Source organism: Rhinoderma darwinii, chromosome 8 (genome assembly GCF_050947455.1).
Source record: "Rhinoderma darwinii isolate aRhiDar2 chromosome 8, aRhiDar2.hap1, whole genome shotgun sequence".
Taxonomy (NCBI): Eukaryota; Metazoa; Chordata; class Amphibia; order Anura; family Rhinodermatidae; genus Rhinoderma; species Rhinoderma darwinii.
This window is the reverse complement of record NC_134694.1, coordinates 16,814,789-16,836,747: the sequence shown is the minus strand read 5'-3', so window position 1 is coordinate 16,836,747 and position 21,959 is coordinate 16,814,789. Positions and strand designations below refer to the sequence as shown.

General features: G+C 42.8%; 1 protein-coding gene across 1 annotated transcript; it reads right to left on the bottom strand.

Moving 5' to 3' along the window:
- Positions 1-5,020: 5,020 nt before the first annotated feature.
- LOC142658609 (ficolin-1-like) lies at positions 5,021-14,942 on the bottom strand. Its single transcript, XM_075834188.1, is given in 7 exon segments — positions 5,021-5,625; positions 7,469-7,603; positions 8,779-8,908; positions 9,188-9,315; positions 10,471-10,509; positions 14,100-14,153; positions 14,659-14,942. Coding segments are annotated over 7 exon segments (876 nt in total). The 5' UTR covers positions 14,801-14,942; the 3' UTR covers positions 5,021-5,377.
- Positions 14,943-21,959: the final 7,017 nt, after the last annotated feature.

Genomic DNA, 21,959 nt, shown 5'->3' with positions numbered 1-21,959 from the left:
TAATCTCATAAACCATTTTATTTAGCGGCAGGTAGGCGTTTTTGGAGATTATGTTGCTATGGTCGTGTATTTTATAGGTGGTGTTGGGAGGTTTAGTTCCTGTTTGCTCTCCTCGCCCTAACTTTAACAACTGTTCTGAATCCTAAGTGAAGGTAATGTTGAAGATCCAAGACTCCCCACCTCCTCAGCTCGTACATTAGCCCAGTTGGCTCATTAAGTCACACTTGCTGCATTTGGTCTATGGAAACACATGGGTGAGGGTATGGCAGCAGATGGGTTTGGGGAAGTGCTTGCTTTCACACCTGGCCTTGAGAAGCCAAAAACCTTGCTCTTTGTTGGCCGCTGCAGATAGTGACCTCCAGGATCATCTGATCTGGATGTTATTGGTGAGGTGACTGCTCCAGCTGTTCCTGATATCCCTTATCTCCAGCCTGGCATGTGTGTGTTCTCCTGACAAATGCCAGTTCATCCTGAGCAGATGTGGTTTATAAACCTGACAGTCACTGGTGACATATCTCGCATAGCGATCACCTACTGATAAGAGCGACAGACAATCTGCAGGGTCGGCCATAAGCCTGTTATGGTAAACTGGTCAAGCAAATGGTGGAGAGAGACAAGGAGCTTATCTGAAAGATAACAAGGAGTTACTACCCAGCACTATATCTGTGGGACCTCCAAGACGTGGCAGCTCATGTCACATTAAAGGGGTTGTCTCAGGACCAAAACCCCTGTTCATATGCCCTAATAGGGCTTACGGACATCATAGATGGGGGTCCCCTGATTGGGGCCCCCTTTATACCCAGATCAGAGAGCCACTAAGAAAAAGCAGCTACCACTCTGGTGGACTACATCCTGCCGATACAATGGGGCGAAATTGGGCCACATAAAGAGATCCTAATGGGGACAATTGGGGGTCAGAAGAAATCAAAATACATTTACAACATGTAAATCTATGACCAATACGATCCCTCCCTTTTATCATAAAAAAAAAAGGGAAGGATTGGACCCTCCGATGCTCTGCCGGTTTAGCAAAAGTTTCATCGGTGGGCAGATGTCTTGCCAACCATTCTAAGACCTCATGCACACGGCTGTAATATGGCACCCAAGTGCTGTACAGAGGCAACATGCAAACACGCAAAGACCATATGGCTCCATAGTACAGAGCTGTGCCGCCGTATAACTTAATGCTCGCATGTATGAGCCCTAAATCTGACCACAGCAGAAAAGGTAATACGGACCACCATATGTACAACACAACCAATAGTTAAAGGGGTTTTCCAGTTTTATATCAATAAAGTTTATTCATTTTATAATGAATATTTTTGCAACTTTCTAATGTATTTTGTTTTTTAATCCCTTATCATTTTCAAACTCTCTGCTTGCTGTCATTGACTGGAATCGCACATGGTTACATTTAGAAGCTGAAAATCTTATCCTGACCTAGTCTTGTTCACAGCTGAAGGTTCGTTTCAGTGTATCAGTGCAGGTAATCCTCAGGGAAATAAACAAAGCAGCGGAACAAAGAAAGCTGTGCAGCAATTAAACTTGATGCTACAAAACTGTGCGTGTAACCCCAGCCCTGCCCTGATTCATTGTAACAAACTGTAGCTGAGAAAACAGAACAAGGTCAAGATGGGTTTTCCAGCTTGTTTCCATTCTCTGACTGCAAGTGTTTACCTGCAGTCCTATGTAATACCGATAAGGCTTCGTTTACATATGCGTCGGGACTCCGTTTGTGGGTTCCGTCTGAGATTTCCGTCAGCGGAACTCATGAACGGAATCCAAACTGAAACAAAGGGAAACTATAGGTTTCTGTTTGCATCACCATTGATCTCAATGGTGACAGATCCGGTGAAAATGGTTTCCGTTTGTCACTGTTCTGTACGGGTTCCGTTGATTTGACGGAATCAATACCGTAGTCGACTATGCTATTCATTCCGTCAAAACGACAGAACCCTTGCACAACTGAGATAAACTGAATCCATTTGCACCGGATCCGTCACCATTTAAATCAATGGTGATGCAAACGAAACCTATAGTTTCCGTTTGTTTCAGTCAGAGTAAGGGCCTGTTCACATCAGCGTTAGCTTTCCATTCCGGGTTTCCGTCGGGTGAACCCCGCAACCGAAAGTCAAACTGAAACCACAGCTTCTGTTTCCGTCACCATTGATATCAATGGTGACGGAAACATTGCTACTGGTTTCCGTTTTAACAACGGAATCAATAGAGCAGTCGACTGCGCTATTGATGCCGTCAGAAAAACGGGAACCTGCCAGAATGGTGACGAACGGAAACCATTAGCAATGTTTCTGTCACCATTGATGTCAATGGTGACGGAAACGTTAGCTGTGGTTTCCGTTTGAGTTTCCGTTGTGGGGTTCACCCGACGGAAAGCCAACGCTGATGTGAACAGGCCCGAAACTCAGACGGAACCCTGACCAAGATGTGAACGAAGCCTTAGGGTATGTTCACACGCACTAATTACGGACATAATTCGGGCGTTTTTGCCCCGAATTACGTCCGAAAATAGCGCCTCAATAGCGTTGACAAACATCTGCCCATTGAAAGCAATGGGCAGACGTTTGTCTGTTCACACGAGGCGTATATTTACGCGCCGCTGTCAAATGACGGCGCGTAAATAGACGCCCGCGTCAAAGAAGTGACCTGTCACTTCTTTGGGCGTAATTGGAGCCGTTACTCATTGACTCCAATGAATAGCAGCGCCAATTACGTCCGTAATGGACGCGGCGTTCAAGCGCCTCCACATGCCGTTACGGCTGAAATTACGGGGATGTTTTCAGGCGGAAACATCCCCGTGATTTCAGCCGTTACGGACGCTGTCGTGTGAACATACCCTTATACCTGCTCAGTATATACTGACATCTAGTGGTCATGTGTGAGAATACATAACAACAACTAGATTTTCAGATGAATCATGATTAGTCTTTGAAAAGGCAGAGGGGTCGATAAAGGCTAATGGGGCACTGCATTCTTCATTAGCCCTTTTGTTCAAGCAGTTGGTGGGGGCCACAGCCCACGAGCCCCCCCTCTCTTCCCCCTTGCCTTGACAACTGATATATCAGAAATTCTTTGAAACTGCAGTCTGGGGTGTGGCTATAGGGAGTGCAGAGCAAGCAGTCACACCAAGACCCCTCTAAGAGATAAGACAGACACAACTATTTAATAGTGGGAGCCTTATTACAGATTTTGCATTGGGCCCCAGGAGCTTTGGATTATGCCTCTGATTGGAGTTACACTTTAAGCTAAATTCTTTTCGTTTTTTGACGAGTTTTTAGACGCGAAAACTGCGCCAAAAAACTTGCCCGAAAATGCCTCCCGTTGATTTCAATGGGAGGCGGGGGCGGTTTTCTCCCGCGAGCGGTAAAACCGCCTCGTGGGAGAAAGAAGCGACATGCCCTATCTTCGGGCGTTTCCGCCTCTGACCTCCCATTGACTTCAATGAGAGGCAGAGAAAGCGTATTTCGCGGCGTTTTATGCCCGCGGCGCTCAATGACCTCGGGCGAAAAACGCCGCAAAAAACGCTGCGAAAATCGGCGTGCAGGGAGAGGAAAATCTGCCTCAAACTTCCAAACGGAATTTTGAGGCAGAAATTCCGCCTGCAAAATACTCCATGTGAACATAGCCTAAGGTGGACATAGCCCTAATGATTATTATTAATGCGCCGCCTCCTGCATTCCTCAGGGAAGATGGCTATTGATATTCTAGTTCTAAAGGGAGGAAATTACATGAGGCAATGATCGGAAAAATAAGACGTTCATATGAACGCTGGTTCCCGACCGTTGCCCTGTGAAAATGCTCGTTCATCGGTTGATCTGCTGGTTTATGCGGCCAATAAATTGGTGCAAATTGGCAGCATATCTCCCTATGTAAACAGGGAGATGTGCTGCTGACATGATGGAAATGTAGTAACTATCGCTCCTCCTCATACTAAACCGATCATTGCTTCTTGTGAAAGGAGCGAACGAGCGCCGATCAACAAGCTGTCCCATTGATCGGCCCTTGTTTTCACGGTCCATGTAAAAGGACCCTTAGAATGGAGGCGTACGGTCAGATATTCATCTCTCAGCAAGAGATTTTCTTTAAAGTTATAGTAGTTAGTATCTAGAAGTCATAGGATGGAGTTCAAAGCTCCTGGTATCTTCTTCTCCATCGGCAGGGGGGATCTGGAGTTGTAAAGTGATATGGAATACTGGAGCTTGCATTCAATTACCACCAGAGTCAATGATCAGATCTCTCATCTGTTTAGTACATGTCTGGTATCTGAACATAAGATCTGAGATAAGATGTGGTCTGCAGTTTATTGCCAGCAGAGACCAGGGTTTATTTTATATGGTTTTCAGATCTTTAATAGCCCCCAGGCTATTACAGGAGATGTCAGATTTACAATTGAAAAGGAATTTGCAGTTCCCTTGGCTAGAAAACTGCTCTCCTTCCCTACCTGAATGGACAGCCCTTATAAACTCCATTCTCCCACATAAAAATGGCTATACCAACATAGAAATGAACCAGACACGTTTCTTAAAATTTGTGACGGATGGCTCCTGTCCTCCCCTGCCAACCTCCCACGATCTACATTTTATAATTCGCCTTCTAGCCCTTGATCCACTGCTCCTATCTTTTAATTACCTTCTAAACACATTTGATTTGATATCATTTGTACACCCTTGTACTACATGTCCATCCCTGAATGTCCCGCCGTGTAGGAAAACCCAATTTGATTACCAATTTTATGTTTTATTGCCTACAGGACCTTTTACCATGTGGTTATGGTAGTTTACCGGTTCTTTTATAGAATTTCAAAATCAATATCTATTATAGCGTGTCCTCTTTGCCCTGTGCTCTATTCTGTAAAGATATGGCAACTCCACTTTGCAGGTCATATTTCTAGCTGCACTTTTTAGCGAAGCCGTACCCATGGTATTCTTGTCATCCATCGCAGCTTCGAATACAAGGACGCAGACTTTTTGCTTTGTTAAATGTTCTTTATTTTTAGACAGACGCTTTATTGCATAGACTTTAAGCGGAGACTGTATTTTGCTTACATACATGTTTGGCGTCAGGACATGTGCACTGGATGCTCAGGGGGCGCCAACAAGCCACTCCGCTGCAAATGGAATCTTTGCCCCAGGTGAAGAAAAGCCTAGCTACGGCCGTGACCAGGCAGCCAATACGCTCAGTTGGCATACCCCTGCCAAACTTAACCCTTCACCCACCGTGCCTTTGCTGTCAGAGGAACCCTCACTATATGTTTTGGCATTCATAAAGACACTAAATAAAATAAAAACATTTAGTAGAAATATTATAAATAATTTCCAGGGACAAATCATTTATAATGACACCGCGATTTCTTCTAGTTCTAAACAGGCCGAATCTTCATTTCCACATGCTTGAACGAGTACTTATGGCCCCTTGAAGAATACCAGTTGATGCCATCCGCATTGGTCGTGTGCGCTCCTAGGTGGTATAATCCATTCAGGTTTGCCGCGTGACAATTGCTATACCACCAGCCACCTTTATATAGTTGGGAACAGCTACCCTCATAAATGTCATTGTCTTTATCTTTAGTACTAAACATGATGTTGTTTAGGCCTCCCATAGAATCTCCTGCAAAATGTGAGAGACATATCAAATATCAGAACGGTTTGTCATACACTAAAGGTTCATTAGTCCTCATCTGCACATTTATTATCTTTATTCTGATAAAAACGTCACTACATAAAATGAATGCCGTACATAGAAGAGAGCGGGACCCGTAGATTCCCACTTTACTCTCTTTCCATGATACTTGGGGCCAATTGTTTGCTAATAATGGAGTTGGATAGGGGACTCCTGGACTGGTTCACCCACCCAGTAGCAAAGAGGATAAGACCAACCCTAGGTCTACTTCCTTCAAGAGGTTAATAGCAGGCGCATGGTCTTCCTCTATGGTTTGTACGTCACTGCATACAATAAACTTAGGGGTGACGTGGAAATCTACAGCCAAGTTTCCTCTAAGGCAAGTGACTGTAACCACACAGAACAGATGTGAGTCTCCATACACAATCGGATCCCCACTGACTGGTAGTTTTCTGTGGAGAGTAATACCTGTGGAAATAAATGAGCAAACTTCATTTTGGGGCGGGCATGACACAGTGATTATGTCTGTGTTGTTTTTTTTGAATGCCAGGGTAATGCACTGCCCCCCTGCACTAGGCAAAACATAGTGGGGGGAATTTATCAATTGATTTGCGCCAGTATTTTAGCTTAGAAAAGTCGCAAATTATTTTTAAAAGTCGGTGAGGTGTAGCGAGAGGGTGCCGAAAAATTTATTATAGTCAAGGTCAGAAAATGCAGCAAAAAAGCGGTTCAAATTTACGCCTAATTTTATTTTCTGCCTTTAGGACAGCCCAAGATGTGCTAAATTTGGCACGTTTTACTCCAGCGCACATCAGAATAAATCTTCAGTCTTCCCCAGTGTATCCAATTTCCCTGGAGTGTTTCTTTAAAGCCTAATTCCAATAAATTCGACTGTAGGGAACCCGAATATACTATTGCCCCTTGTCATACAGGGGTCTAGAAGGTATTCACAGTAGTGTACTCATGCTGTAGAGCTTCTTCATCGGCCCCTATGACTGAAATGGAGGGAGTAAGTGCTGGGTGGGGTCCTGGGTTGAAATCTGACTTAGGACAACATCTCCATAGAGCTTGTATTTTCTCCCCATGTTTGCTTGGGTTTCCTCCGGGTACTCCAAAAAGATACTCGTGGGTAAATTGGCTTGCTATGAAATGGCCCTAATGTGTGTCTGAGAAAGGGACATTAAATAGTGATTCTCAATGGGGACAGGGACCAATATAAGTGGTGAAATCTCTGTATGGTGCTATTTTGGTACTTTGGGACACCCATAATCCCTAGAATGAAGGGGCCACACTGCACAGCATTGTGAGCACTTCATTAACTTAAAACACACATGATTGAGGGTGCGTTCGCATATATCAGTTGTATCAGTTTTTTTGTGTCTCAGGTGATTACAACTGATGCAAAAACTTCACGATTTTTACTACAAAACCATCAGTTGTCTTTAGTTGTCAGTTTTTACCACAATGGTCCACCAAAAAGGTGGGTCTGAAAATATGACAATTTTATCAGAGTGGTGCATAGCTTTTGATAGATTGGATACATGATAGAATAGATACTTGTGTACCATGTCAGGGCTCTCCTTCTCTGGAGAAAGCTATGGGATCCGTTCTAGCACGCCGGAGGTAAACTGAAGCAGACGCCGGACATATGTGAATGGCCCCTGACATATAAATACTGTCCAGTGAATTCATTTGTGCATTTTTTTGGAGTGCCGATCCCCCAGGGTGATCTGTAGGCCTACTGTACCTAAAGGTAAATCCAGCCTTCTGTTCTTTTATATATGGAGCTAAACCCGCCTCTGTGAAGGACGTTTTGGCCATATTGTCTCACCTGCAGTTCCTTCCTGATAGGCTCCAATTAATAATTCATACTTCTGAGATTCATCCAAGACTTTGAAACTTGCATACTTGGCAAACACCTTTTTACCTTCAAACTCTTGTAGATCAACACGTAATTCCCATGTTCCTTTAAAGAGAGATATATGCACAGGACCTTTAGAAACTGCAAAGTAAAATGACTACAAAAATATGAGTCCTAGAATGATATTTTGCATTGAATATTTTCTTTGATGTTCTGTATCTTGAAAATATTACAAGAAGCTACAAGACCTGCACAAGGTGGAAAAGCTGGAAGAGATGCATAACGCAGAACTTAAAGGGGCTACGTTGCAATACCAGACACAGCCCATAGATAAGAGTGGCGCAGTTTCTGGAAGAAAGCAGCCATGTTTTTCTAATCTCGTCCAACCTCTGTAGGAAGGAATTCTCCTTGGTGTTCCCTGACAATAGAAGTATCCTTTACTGTATTTTAACTTAAAAAGCTTGTTCCAAACTCAACTAATTCAGACAACATAGAGTCCATACAACCGTTTGTCTTGTCAGGAGGAGAGCATTCTATATAACCTTGCCTTCTAAGGCATAGGTCCTGCTGTCAAACATGTGGTCTGAAGACCAGAATTGACCTGAGAAGTACATATCATGTTGGAGGGTTGAGGGACATAACTGTCGGCCCAATGAGTATTAGGCCCTCAGCTATCTTATATGTATGACCTACTTTAGCCCTACATAGTTGTCAGTTGTGGCTAAGAAGCGATGGTAGGGGATCTCCCAAACAGTGGTTTAGTGATGGACTGGGATTCCTTGGGCCCACCAGTGGAAATTATTCTGATGGCCAGCTCTTTATCTATATAGAACATGTGCGCCTCCACTTTTAATTTCATCATAAACTTTGTTGCACACAAAAGATGTATTTGTGAATCAACCCTTAAAAAATAGACCCTAGTGGCAAGTGATTGGCTCCAACGGCAGCTCCACATGGGGTTGTCTTCTGCTGGACCTTTGAGGCCCTGTATTAGGGCCTATTATGCTGTCAGAGCCTGGGCCCACTGGAGGATCCTCTAGTACTCTTGTGGGCCAGTCTGATCCTGACAGTGGCTCTCCCATAAGTCCAAGTTTGGGCGGATGTACACCACCATAATGCTACTTTAACATTTTGCCTAGAGTTCCTGGGATAGATGATAGAGCACTACCTTCAAATAAATGAGCATGTTAAGTGATGTAAACTTATGGACCCTTCAACTTTGGATACACAGTACTGTTGCAAGCAATGAATAGAAAGGTTGATAAGGAGTTTCTTATTACCCGTGGAAGTTATTTGATGAATATTTTCATTCCCCAGCCAAAATTAATTAAGCCGACTTCCAAACCCTTTCTTGTAAGCATCCCAAGTGCGAAAGAAGTCCACTGACCCGTCCCAACGTCTCTGTATTACCTAAAGTGAGATAAAACTGATTATATTGAGCCTCAGGCCATCCCCCCATATTGTGGGTAAGATATACATATGAAAAAGGTTACCATTATCACAAAATTTATAATATATATATATATATATATATATATATAGTCCTATAACAGTTTTCCTACCCAAAGGGGTTATAGTCCATCTAAACAAAGCCTTAATTTCATGATGTAGAAAAGGATACTCTCACAAAGTATCCAGATTTTCCCGAAAAATCTTCTTATAACTTATTTTCATCTTGTATATACTTACAATCCATCCCCCATCATCATTGTCCATATCACACAGGACCTTCAGGGGTTGGTTGCCATCTGGATATATGGTGTACCAGTCACTGAATATTGCCCCCTGATTCTGTACTTCTTTGCAGTTTCTGGGAGCTAGGAGACATAAATAAACCAAACATTACTTAAAGGGGTTGTCTAGTGTAGAAAACTGATTTTCAAATACCCCTTTAGGACATTTTGAGTTAATATGTGGCCAGGATTCAGGATCGTCATCTATCAGCCAGAGCATAGAGCAGTTATAAATGGTATCAAATGGGGGTGTAACAGGCACAGCATTGGGAGTAGCAGCAGGATAGGGAGTCTGTGTAGGTTAAAAAAGGTAGGGTAAGTGAGGAGCAAAATATGTCTAGGCACCAAACTCTGCAGATAAGTCATGGCCGGAAGAAGTCTTCATGCAGGTCTGGACCGGATGGAAAATATGGGAAAACTGATTGACAGAGATGACGTCAACTGTGAGTCACTGAATTTACCTATACTGTATGCACATATGCGATCTGTAGAGTGCCTGTGTAGAACTTCTGTCTACCATTACATATCACTGTATGTTGGTAATATTGATCTTTATGTAGTGGTCTTTATTTAGTAACCATAGGGTGGTATTATTCAATTGCTGTGGTGGTAATATGTGGTCATGGAGTAAGGGTATTATTTGGGCCTTATATAGTGGTATAATTGGTAATAATTGTCTTTTTATAGTTTGTTTTGTTCAATAACAGTATGATGATAATATTTGTTACTAGAAAAGTGGTATTATTTGCTATTTTTTGTGTTGGGAGGGACATATGCTTTGGGGCTTGTGCTTTTAAGATCCTAGCAACCCTCCTGGAAGTGCTGGAGATCAGCACTGCAGCTCCTTCTGCACACTTTCTTCTGAATTGACTAAATGTGGTGGTGTTGTTGTAGGGCCACACCTCAAATGTGCCCTGTCCCTTCCTGGCCAGGTTACGAGACTCCCATTATCATGATGTGTTTGCACATGATGTTAGTTATTGGATTGGTTGATATACATCTGTTTATGTTGTGCCATTGTATTGTGTGGTATAGCATGCAAAAGGAGGATATGGCTTTCCAGATGATGTGGTGCCACATATTGGGGCATATTCTCAGTGGGCTGATGGAAAGAATTCTTCATGTCCTATTTCAAAGATGTTTTTCTTGTTTAAGGTAGTGTTACTAATCGGGCAATATGGAGTTGGGACAGTTGGCCAGGGGTTAGATGTTAATTTCTCACTTTGAAACCTAACTTACCATATCCTGACTCCGTCACACTCCTTTCTCCTTTCTCTCCTATATGAAAAAATATATATCTATTAGAGCACACCTTATATGAGCAGTTGTCCCACACCCAGTGCTTAGTTGGCATATCATACAATCTTCTTCACCTAAACTGTGCCCATGATATGAAAGATTAGGTCCAGAATTATTTGGACAGTGACACAAGTTTTGGCATTTTAGCTGTTAACCAAAACATATTGAATATACAGTTATATAATCAATATGGGCTTAAAGTGCAGACTTTCAGCTTTAATTTGAGGGTATACACATCCTAATTTGAGGAAGGGTTTAGGAATTACAGCTCTTTAATATGTAGCGGCCTCTTTTTCAAGGGACCAAAGTTAATTGGACAATTATCTCAAAAGCTGTTTAACGGGCTGCATGGGCTATTCCCTCGCTAATCCATCATCAATTAAGCATGTAAAAGGTCTGGAGTTGATACCAGGTTTGAGATTTGCATTTGCAACTTGTTGCTGTGAACCCACAACATGAGATCAAAGGAGCTCTCAATGAAAGTGAAACAGACCATCCTTAGTCTGAAAAAAATGAAGAAATCCATCAGAGAGAGAGCACAAATGTTAGGAGTGACCAAATCAACAGTTTGGTACATTCTTGGAAAAAAAAAACACACTGGTGATCTCGTAAACTCCAAAAGGCCTGGACGTCCATGGAAGACAACAGTGGTGGATGATCGCAGATTCCTTTCCATGGTGAAGAAAAACCCCTACACAAGATCTATCCAAGTGAAGAACAATCTCCTAGAAGTAGGTGTATCTAAGTCTACCATAAAGAGAAGACTTCAAGAGAGCAAATACAGAGGGTTCACCACAAGGTGCAAACCATTAATCAGCCTCAAAAATAGAAAGGTTAGATTAGACTTTGCCAAATAACATGAAGAAGCCGCCCAGGCCTGGAACAGCATGAAACTAAGATCAACCTGTACCAGAATGATGGGAGGAAGAAAGTATGGAGAAGGCTTGGCACAGCTCATGATCCAAAGCACACCACGTCATATGTAAAACATGGTGGGGGTAGTGTGAAGGCATGGGCATGCATGGCTGCCAAAGGCACTGGGTCACTGGTGTTTATTAATGATGTGACTGAAGACAGAAAACAGCCGGATGAATTCTGAAGTGTTCAGGGATCTACTTTCTGTTCAGATTCAACCAAATGCAGCTAGGTTGATTGGACGTGGCTTCACAGGACAGATGGACAATGACCCAAAACATCAAGCGAAAGCAACCCAGGAGTTCTTTAAGGCACAGAAGTGTAATATTCTGAAATGGCCAAGTCAATCGCCAGATCTCAACCTGATCGAGATGCCTTTCACTTGCTTAAGACAAATCTTAAGGCAGAAAGACCCGCAAACAAGCAACAACTGAAGAAGCTGCAGTAAAGGCCGGGAAACAAAAGAGGAAACCCAGTGTCTGGTGATGTCCATGAGTTCCAGACTTCAGACAGTCATTGCCTGCAAAAGATTCTCTACAAAGTATTAAAAAACACATTTTATTTATGGTAATGTTAATTTGTCCAATTACTTCTGAGCCCATGAAATGAGGAGGCTGTGTAGAAAAATGGTTGCAATTCCTAAACGTTTCACAGGATATTTTTAATTCAGAAAAATGCTATTTTTAAATTCAGAAAAATGCTAATTTTTTCAAATCTTCTCAAAATTTTGGTGTTTTTCACAAATAAAAACTGAATGTATGAACCAAAATTTTACAACTAACAAAGTACAATTTGTCACGAGAAAACAATATCAGAATTGCTTGGATAATTAAAACCATTCCAAAGTTGGTATCACATAAATGAAGATATCTCATTTACTTTCTCCAAGGGGTTAAAGGCAAGTGACCGCGTGTGTATGCTCTACTTTACGCTAGTGGTTGGCATTCAAATTACCCATTCTTTAATCCGTTAAATGTTAACAGGGTCTTAGGTCTCATGACCACCGTGCACATTTCATCAGTATTCTGCCTCAATCCTTCCATTATACCTTTTCTGTGTTTTCGTTTCCACTCCTGGTTTTGGCTTAAAACAAACGGACACAAAACACTGATGAAATATGCACCGTGCGCATTTGGCCTTAAAGGGTTATTTCCAGAATCAACAAATAGTCACATATCAACAGGATAGGTGAGTGTCTGATCACTAGGGGCCCCACCGCATTTTCCCAGGATATTTTTGTTAAACCCCTTGAATTAAACCTGAAAGTCTACACTTCAATTGCGTCTCAGTTGTTTCATTTCAAATCCAAAGTGGTGGCAGCAGAGCCCAAATCATGAAGATTGTGTCACTGTCCAAATAATTCTGGACCTAACTATCTTTTAGGCCTTGTACGCACTTCCGTTATTTTCTTCAAAGTTCCCTGTATTCACCACACCACAAGATGGATTTTAACAGACCGTTTAAAACGGAAGACAACATCCATTTAAAATGGAACGGATTTGGAGTGACAACGGAAATCACACGGATGTCACAACGGACACAATGAAACTGGTGAAGGATATGTGCATGAGACCTAACTAAAACATAAAAATAAATACTTTATCCTCTAGTCACTGGATCCAGGAAGTAGCTAAATTAAAAGTAGCCATTTTAGCAGCTATGCGGACAGAAATTTGTCAGTCACGCAGGCTTCTGCTGTTCTCTCCTCTCCTCTTCTCCTTGCCTTGTAGCTCCTTCTGTTAGGCCTACACATTACGGAGCCATAGACCGTCAAAGCGCCGCCATATGCTGCCTATAGGCTCACAGCTATCTATAAGCGCTGTATTATGGACCCAATCAAAACCATCGGTTTGGACTGACGAAAATATCCCATTCCTCATATGTCTCACAGACACAAGCGGAGATAGGAGGTGTTTGTGGGGGTTCTCATAGTAGAGACCTGCATTAGCTGTCCATAGACCTTACCAAACAGCTCTTCATATCTCAGCCCTCTAAAAAGGTGTGGCATTTAATTTGGAACACAATGGGCTGATAGGGTGAGTACCCACTGCAAAGTCTCAGAGCCCATGGTAAGACAAGACCTGTCATTTGTCAAAAAAACTGCAGCTGACATCTCAGTTAGATTGCTGGAACCTCACAGTTCCTGGTGCCCAATATGCAAATGAGGCCTTTGACTTTCCAAGGGGGTGTGAACCTTGACGCCCTGACGGCACCCAATGAGCGCAACAGCATCAGAGCAGTTAATGTACTCACTGCCACCCATGCTGATGACCGTAGGCATGGCGGAGTACATGAGCTGCTCTGAAGTGGTCTGCTTTGATTGGACGGTGTCAGAGCAGCAAGATTTATTCCCTCTTGGCAAGTGAATGGTGTTAACCACAAACCTTTACAGTCAAATGCCTAATTTGCATATCGGGTGTCAAAACTAATGGCACCGATATGTAAGGAAAGGTGGGGGCTAGAAAAAAAAAAACAGAGGCAGAATTTGTAAGGCGCCGGAAAGCTAACAAATGTCAGATGCAGATTTTGGGCAGGTGACGTGTCCTCTTTAAAAGTAAGAAATATTGCAACCTTGCCATGTTCTGAGGTACCCAGACAGAACAGATTATCAGAATTTCACATTACATTATTATATGTGAAAGTTCTTTACTAACCTTTTTCACCTGGAGGTCCAACCTTTCCTGGCCCCCCTACAGATCCGCTTTGTCCTGGAAAAAACCCAAAATAGATATACAGTGCTGTACATAGAAAATTGGGGGTTCAAATAGCAAAGAAAAACATTAGGCCCCTTTCCGGTTCTGTTTGACATCACATCACCCCTTTGCTGGTTTTCAAATCCATTAAAGGGTAACTAAACGTTTAACAAACTTCTGACATGTCATAGTGAGATGTCAGAAGGATAGCCGCTTCGTTTCCGATCAGCTTTTTCCGGGAAGCCGATGTATCGGAGTACGGGCTCAGAGCTTCTAATGAGCCTGTACTCCGATACATCGGATTTCCGGAAAAGCCGAACAGAAACAAAGCAGCTGAGCCTCAAATGGGCCCAATGTTTGCAGGAGCCCAATAGCCTAGTTATGGTAAAATTCTGCTTCTGTTTGAAAGGTTTCTGAAAGTGGAGGGATCCAGTATTCAATGTCACTATGTCAATATTCTCTAGCCATTTATTGGTGGCTGCACAACCCATAAACTTCAATAGTTATTCATTGTACCAACCTCTTTCTCCTGGTGTTCCAACATCTCCTTTTTGACCCGGAAGGCCAGGATGACCAGGGCAACCTCGAAGAATTGACAGTTTGTCCGAGTCCCCAATCCCTAAAACTTTAACTTCTGTCAGTAAAAAAAAATATTTAGACATGTATAATGTATAACTTAAACAGAGGCGTAGCTAGGTTCTCCTGCACCCGGGGCAAAGATTCAGATCGCCCCCCACAATTTCTTTCCCGACATCTCCTTCCCCCTTGACATGTTTGCTTTGTCTACTAATTATTGAGGTGTGATTTAGCATAAAACCATTTCTACATGTTACAAGCGATATAGTGCTATAAAGTAGTTAACAGAACAATAACTTAAAAGAAAATAAATTAGAGGCCACACACAGCCCGCTTGTAGATAGAGCCACACACAGCCCCCCTCTTGTATATAACGCCACACACAGCCCCCTGTAGATAGCTACACACACAGCCCCGCTTGTAGATAGCTCCACACACAGCCCCCCTTGTAGATCGCTCCACACACAGCCCCCCTTGTAGATCGCTCCACACAGCCCCCCTTGTAGATAGCGCCACACACAGCCCTCCTTGTAGATAGCGCCACACACAGCCCCCCATTTGTAGATAGCGCCACACACAGCCCCCCTTGTAGATAGCGCCACACACAGCCCCCTTGTAGATAGCGCCACACACAGCCCCCCCCATGTAGAAAGCGCCAGACACAGCCCCCCTTGTAGATAGCGTCAGACATAGGCCCCCTTGTAGATCGTGCCACACACTGCCCCCTTGTAGATAGTGCCACACCCCTCCTTGTACTTAGTGCCATACCCCCTTGTACTTAGTGCCACACCGCCACAACTTGTACATAGTTCCACACTGCCCCCTCTTGTACATAGCGCCACACACAGCCCCCCTGGTAGATAGCGCCACACCCCTCCTTGTACTTAGTGCCATACCCCCTTGTACTTAGTGCCACACTGCCCCTTGTATTTAGTGCCATCCCCCTTATACTTAGTGCCACACTGCCCCCTCCTTGTACTTAGTGCTACACTGCCATCAGAGCCGAAAGCGGTAGCCTACTGCTACCGCTCTCCACTCTGCCTGACTTGACTCACCGTTAGGAGTAGCCAGGAGGTCATGCAGCAGCGTTCTGAATGGGGTTGGTGCCGGCCCGGGAGTGGACCAGTCCAGTCACCTGACCTCATGTCGCTGACATGAGGTCAGATGACTGGACTAGTCCACTCCCAGGCCGACACCGACCCAAGTCAGAACGCCGCTGCATGACCTCCTGGCTACTCCTAATGGTGATCGCTGCCCCAGCCGTCCGGCATACAGGGCGCCTTTCAGCAGTGATCAGCTGTTATGATACGGCTGCTCTGTGGCACCCCCCCCTTCCCTACATCCTAGCTGCGCCCGGGGCCCCTCCTGCCCCCCTTAGCTACGCCCATGACTTAAAATGCAAACATATAATAGACATGCAATAGATAAAATGAAGACCATTCATCCGTACAAAAACAAGGGGAGTCAGAAGTCAGGAACCACCCAATGGCTGCTTTCTAGAAGTATGAGGGGGTGGGATAACACAATTCAAAGGATATTGGGAAGGGGTTAAGTATGAAGGGGGTTCACAAGCTAACCCTGCACCATAAGCTGTGGATGTCAGCTGTGTATTACAGCTGACAATCTAATCTAACGGCCGGGATTGCTCAGAGCGTGGCTGTTTAACCACTTAGATGCCGCAGCCAATAGCGATCAACGCATCTAAGCCTTTAGACAAGATAGCGGTGTTCCATGGTTGTCATGGCAGTCTGAGAGCCTAATGAAGGTCCCCAGGTCTGCCATCTTGGTCTATTAGGGGCTTAATAGGAGGACGTAAAATTCACAACACACTGCAATACATAATTTTTTTTTATAGAAACATTTTAGAAGTTAAACAAATCTTTTTCGAATAAAGAAATGTAAACAATTAAAATACAAACATAATTGGTGTTGCTGTGTTCACTAAAGTCTGAACTATTCTAATATAACGTTATTGATCCCACATGGTGAACGTCGTAAAAAAACAAAACAAAAAAATACCCCACCAGAATTACAATTTATTTTTTTTGGTCGCCTTGACTCCCCAAAAAAAGCTAAAATAAAAAGTTATCAAAAAGTCGCCTGAAATCCATAATAACTAAGGCTCGCCCCGCAAAAATCAAGCCCTCATACAGCTCCATCGAGGCAAAAAATAAAAAAGTTATGGGTTGCAGAATATGTCAATACAGAACAAATTAGGTTTTATTTTGTTTAAGTAGTAAAACATAAAATAAACGGTATAAATTTGGTATCGCCGTATTCATATTGACCCACAGAATAAGGATCACGTGTCATTTTTACCACAGGGTAAATGCTGTAGAAACAAAACCCAAAAACCAATGGAGGGATTGGGGTTTTTTCCCATTCCACCCCACACAATATTTTTTAACATTTTCCCAGTCCTTCTATGGTACAAAATTATATATATATATATATATATATATATATATATATATATATATATATATATATATATATATATTTTCTAGCTTCTAGTCTATATATAAGTACTCACCCGGACATGACTGATCGCTGCTACAGAGCCTAGAAACCATTCCGAGCAAAAGTAGTATTGAAACACACATGATGACCACAGGGAATTTACAACTGTCTTCCAGTCCCCACAAGTACCATCTAAGTAAACTTTGTAATTAAGACCTTCACTAATATATATATATTCATGTCATGTGACCTCCTACTGCTTGTCCCAAGGGAGCTGTACTTCCCTAGCTATGTCCTTGTGAAATATTTCCCAATAAAATATGATAGAAAGGCTGCAATTGTTTACTTTGCAAATTTAACTCAGACCTTTTGTAATGATGGGGATAAAAGTAGAATTTCTTGATCATATAATGGCTTTAAAAGGATAAACCATCTACTGGTGTAATCACATTGGTGGAGTCTGCGATGGTAATCTTTGAGCACCGATGAATGGGATTCGCTGGCCTACAAGTTAGGATTTTAGTGGAGGTCTGAACACTTTTGGGTGGATGCCCGCCTCAGTGACTACATGTTTATCGCTCCACCTCATTGTGGTGGTGCCCCCCATTTTCCAGATTGCTCTTGTATGCCACATCTAGTGCCTTGGCCCACTGCTACTTGAAGTATCTGCCCGGGCTTCAGTGCTGCTCTCTAGGGGCCGTCTTTTGACTTTGTGTTCTCTGTATGACTTGGTACTGTGGTTTGTGTTGTTCTCTTTATTGGCTGAGAGATTTGTAACTTGTATTCTGTGCTGTCCTAGGAACTATGTGTGAAGAAATCAACACTTATGTTAAAGAGGCTCTGTCACCAGATTTTGCAGCCCCTATCTGCTATTGCAGCAGATCGGCGCTGCAATGGAGATTACAGTAACGTTTTTATTTTTAAAAAACGAGCATTTTTGGCCAAGTTATGACCATTTTCGTATTTATGCAAATGAGGCTTGCAAAAGTCCAAGTGGGCGTGTTTAAAGTAAAAGTCCAACTGGGCGTGTATTATGTGCGTACATCGGGGCGTGTTTACTTCTTTTACTAGCTGGGCGTTGTGTATAGAAGTATCATCCACTTCTCTTCACAACGCCCAGCTTCTGGCAGTGCAGACACAGCCGTGTTCTCGAGAGATCACGCTGTGACGTCACTCACAGGTCCTGCATCGTGTCAGACGAGCGAGGACACCGGCACCAGAGGCTACAGATGATTCTGCAGCAGCATCGGCGTTTGCAGGTAAGTCGATGTAGCTACTTACCTGCAAATGCTGATGCTGCTGCAGAATCAACAGTAGCCTCTGGTGCCGACACGATGCAGGACCTGTGAGTGACGTCACAGATCTGCACTGCCAGAAGCTGGGCGTTCTGAAGAGAAGTGGATGATACTTCTCATCAGAAAGCCCAGCTAGTAAAAGTATTAAAAACGCCCCGATGTACGCACATAATACACGCCCACTTGGACTTTTACTTTTCAACACGCCCAGTTGTACTTTTGCAAGCCTCATTTGCATAAATACGAAAATGGTCATAACTTGGCCAAAAATGCTCGTTTTTTAAAAATAAAAACGTTACTGTAATCTACATTGCAGCGCCGATCTGCTGCAATAGCAGATAGGGGCTGCAAAATCTGGTGACAGAGCCTCTTTAAATGGGAAAACCAGACATTAACCCCTTGACGCATTATCACGTACATGTTGGTGATAAGTGTCATAGGGATGTATGGAGGGAGCTCACGGGTTAAGCGTGCTCCATACTCAGCAGGTGTCAGCTGTGTTTTACAGCTGACACTCAGGGCTAACGGCCAGGAACAACAATCGCTTTGTTCCTGGCCGTTTAACCCATCAAATGCTGCGGTCAATCATAGCATCTGAGGTATTGAAAAAAAGGGGGTGCCCCCACAATGCGATCGGGAGTGCCGATGGTTGTCATGGCAGCCCAGGGGCCTAATGAAGGCCCCCAGGACTGCCTTCTTTCTGCCTCTGTTAAGCCGTTCCTCTGCCAGGGCTGAACAGAAGCCTGCAAAAATGACAATACACTAGTATTGCAGTGTATCGTATCAGCAATCTAACAATTGCTGGTTCAAGTCCCCTAGGGAGGACTAATAGTGTGTAAAAAAAAAAAAAAAAGTTTAATAAAATTAGTGTCAAAAAATTAATTTTTATTAAAAGTTTAATAAACCCCATTTCTTCTAAAGTAATGTACAAAATAAAGAAAATTGGTATCGAACTGTTATAATATACCTTTATTTAACCCACACGATGAAAGCTGTAAAAAACAAAATATTTGAGACCCCCAAAATCGTTTTTTGGTCACCTTAGCGCTAATTTTTTTTTTTTTTTTTATAAAAAGTGAAACTTCCATGTATCAAAAAATGCTACCAATAAAAACTAGTTCGTCCCGCAAAAAATTAAGCCCTTATCCTGCTCAATCCATGGAAAAAGAATTTATTTAAAAAGTAAATTTTTTTTTAAAAGTAGTTCAAGATAAATTTATATTCTTTTTTTTATCACCATAATCTTATTAAGCCGCAGAATAAAGTTAAGTTGTCATTTTTACTGCACGGTGAAAGCCATAAAAATGAAAACCAAGAAAACAATGTAGGAATCCGTTTTTTCCAATTTCAGACTGCAAAGATTTTTTTGGTGGTTTCCCGGTACATTATATGGTACTTTAAATGGTGCCATTAGAGGCAGAAGTGTTGACATCATGAATGATATATAATGTGAGATTTATTGGAGACCATGTTGGTCTAATACTTTGTTTAATTGTATTATTGATATGCAAAAGTTGAGACTCTGCGAGTCTGTGTTATTATTATATTACAAAAAACTGTTTAATAAAAAACTATTGAAAACATAAATGGTGCCATTAGAAACGGCAACTCCTCCCGCAAAATATAAGCCCCCACAACACTATTGACAGAGAAAATTGTGGATCTTGGAAGGTGGGGTGTGAAAAACCAAAAAAAAAATGGCTTAGGCCTCATGCACACGACCGTAAAAACTCCCGTTATTACGGGTCGTAATTACGACCTGTAATAACGGGCTCATAGACTTCTATTGGCGACGGGTGCCTTCCCGTTTTCTCACGGGAAGGTGCCCGTGCCGTTGAAAAAGATAGAACATGTCCTATTTCAGGCCGTAATAACGGCACAGACAGTCCATAGAAGTCTATGGAGCTCTCATAATGACGGGTGGCTACATGTGTGCACCCGTCATTACGGCAGCATTGCTAAGCGACGTCAGTAAATAGTCACTGTCCAGGGAGCTGAAAGAGTTAACTGATCGGCAGTAACTCTTTCAGCACCCTGGACAGTGACTACCGATCAGTATAAACCTGTAAAAAATAAAAGACGTTCATACTTACCGACAACTTCCTGCTTCCTCCAGTCCGGTCTCCCGCCCGTTGCCTTGGTGACGCGTCCCTCTCGACATCCGGCCCGACGTCCTGGATGACGTTTCAGGCCATGTGACCGCTGCAGCCAATCACAGGTCAATCACAGGCTGCAGCGGTCACATGGACTGCCGCGTCATCCAGGGATGTCGGGCTGGATGTGAAGAGGGACGCGTCACCAAGACAACGGCCGGGTAAGTATGAAATTCTTTAACTTTTATTACAGAAAGGGCTGTCCCTTCTCTCTATCCTGCACTGATAGAGAGAAGGGGCTGCCGATTAGTGCAGTGCTATTTTGCCGCCAAAAACGTGCCCGTAAATACGGGTGGAATACGGGTGACACCGGATCCATATTTACGGGCACGGGTTCGTAAATACTGGTGCAAAACGGGTCGAATACGTGTGACACCGGACCCGTATTTACGCCAGTATTTACGGGTGGGAAAAAATACGGTCGTGTGCATGAGGCCTTAGTCCTTAGGGGGTTAAAGGAGCACTCCAGGCAAAACTGATACATTGGCATGCCACTTTCTGACTATCCTTCCTTTACTGCATTAAATAGAACACCATGTATACATTTTGCACAGAGCGAGATTTTAAAGGAAATTGTTTTAATATACCAAAACAGCGAGAATCATGTGTTTAGATCTGTCTTGTTGTTTTATGCCTTTACTTTATCATGGGAAAATATTCTAAATTCCTTCCATGACCAGGATTGGCTTATTAATCAAATCTTCCAGCTCGACTCTTCCCACACATCCTGTAATTTAGCTACTTTAATATGAATAATACACAATATTTATGTTAAGCAAATGTTTCCATATGTTCTCTTTTTAGGTTTTTATATATTTTTTTTTACGGTTTTGAAAAATACATCTATTTTTACTGAGATTGCATTTAAATAGAAAGCTCGCAATTTGCTTACAGTGAATGTCTACCTTTCAACGCCATTACTTTGTTAGGTCAAAAATAGTGTGCTGAATTTTTTCGCATAGCGAGCCAATAAAAAACTCGGGATTCCAAGAGCTGCCAACATCCAGAGACGAAATTTACACAGATATATAGTATTACTTTACTCCGGCTACACGTCGCAATGCAGTACTGGCACTTTTCTAATCTCATACAACCCCTTTAATCTTTTATGGGGAAATTTTTTAAAGTTCATTATACTCAGCTAAATAGTGAATGTCTGACATTGGGTCCCCCAGTGATAGAGTAAGGCCCAGTTCCCATGGAGTTTTGTGGTGCTGATTGACACAAAACCAGTGTCTGAATCAGCGCCAAAAAGTGTCCGAAACAGCCTTCCATTGATTTCATGTTCTTTCTTGCCACAGTTCATCTTATGGCCTCCCATTGAAATCAATAGGAGG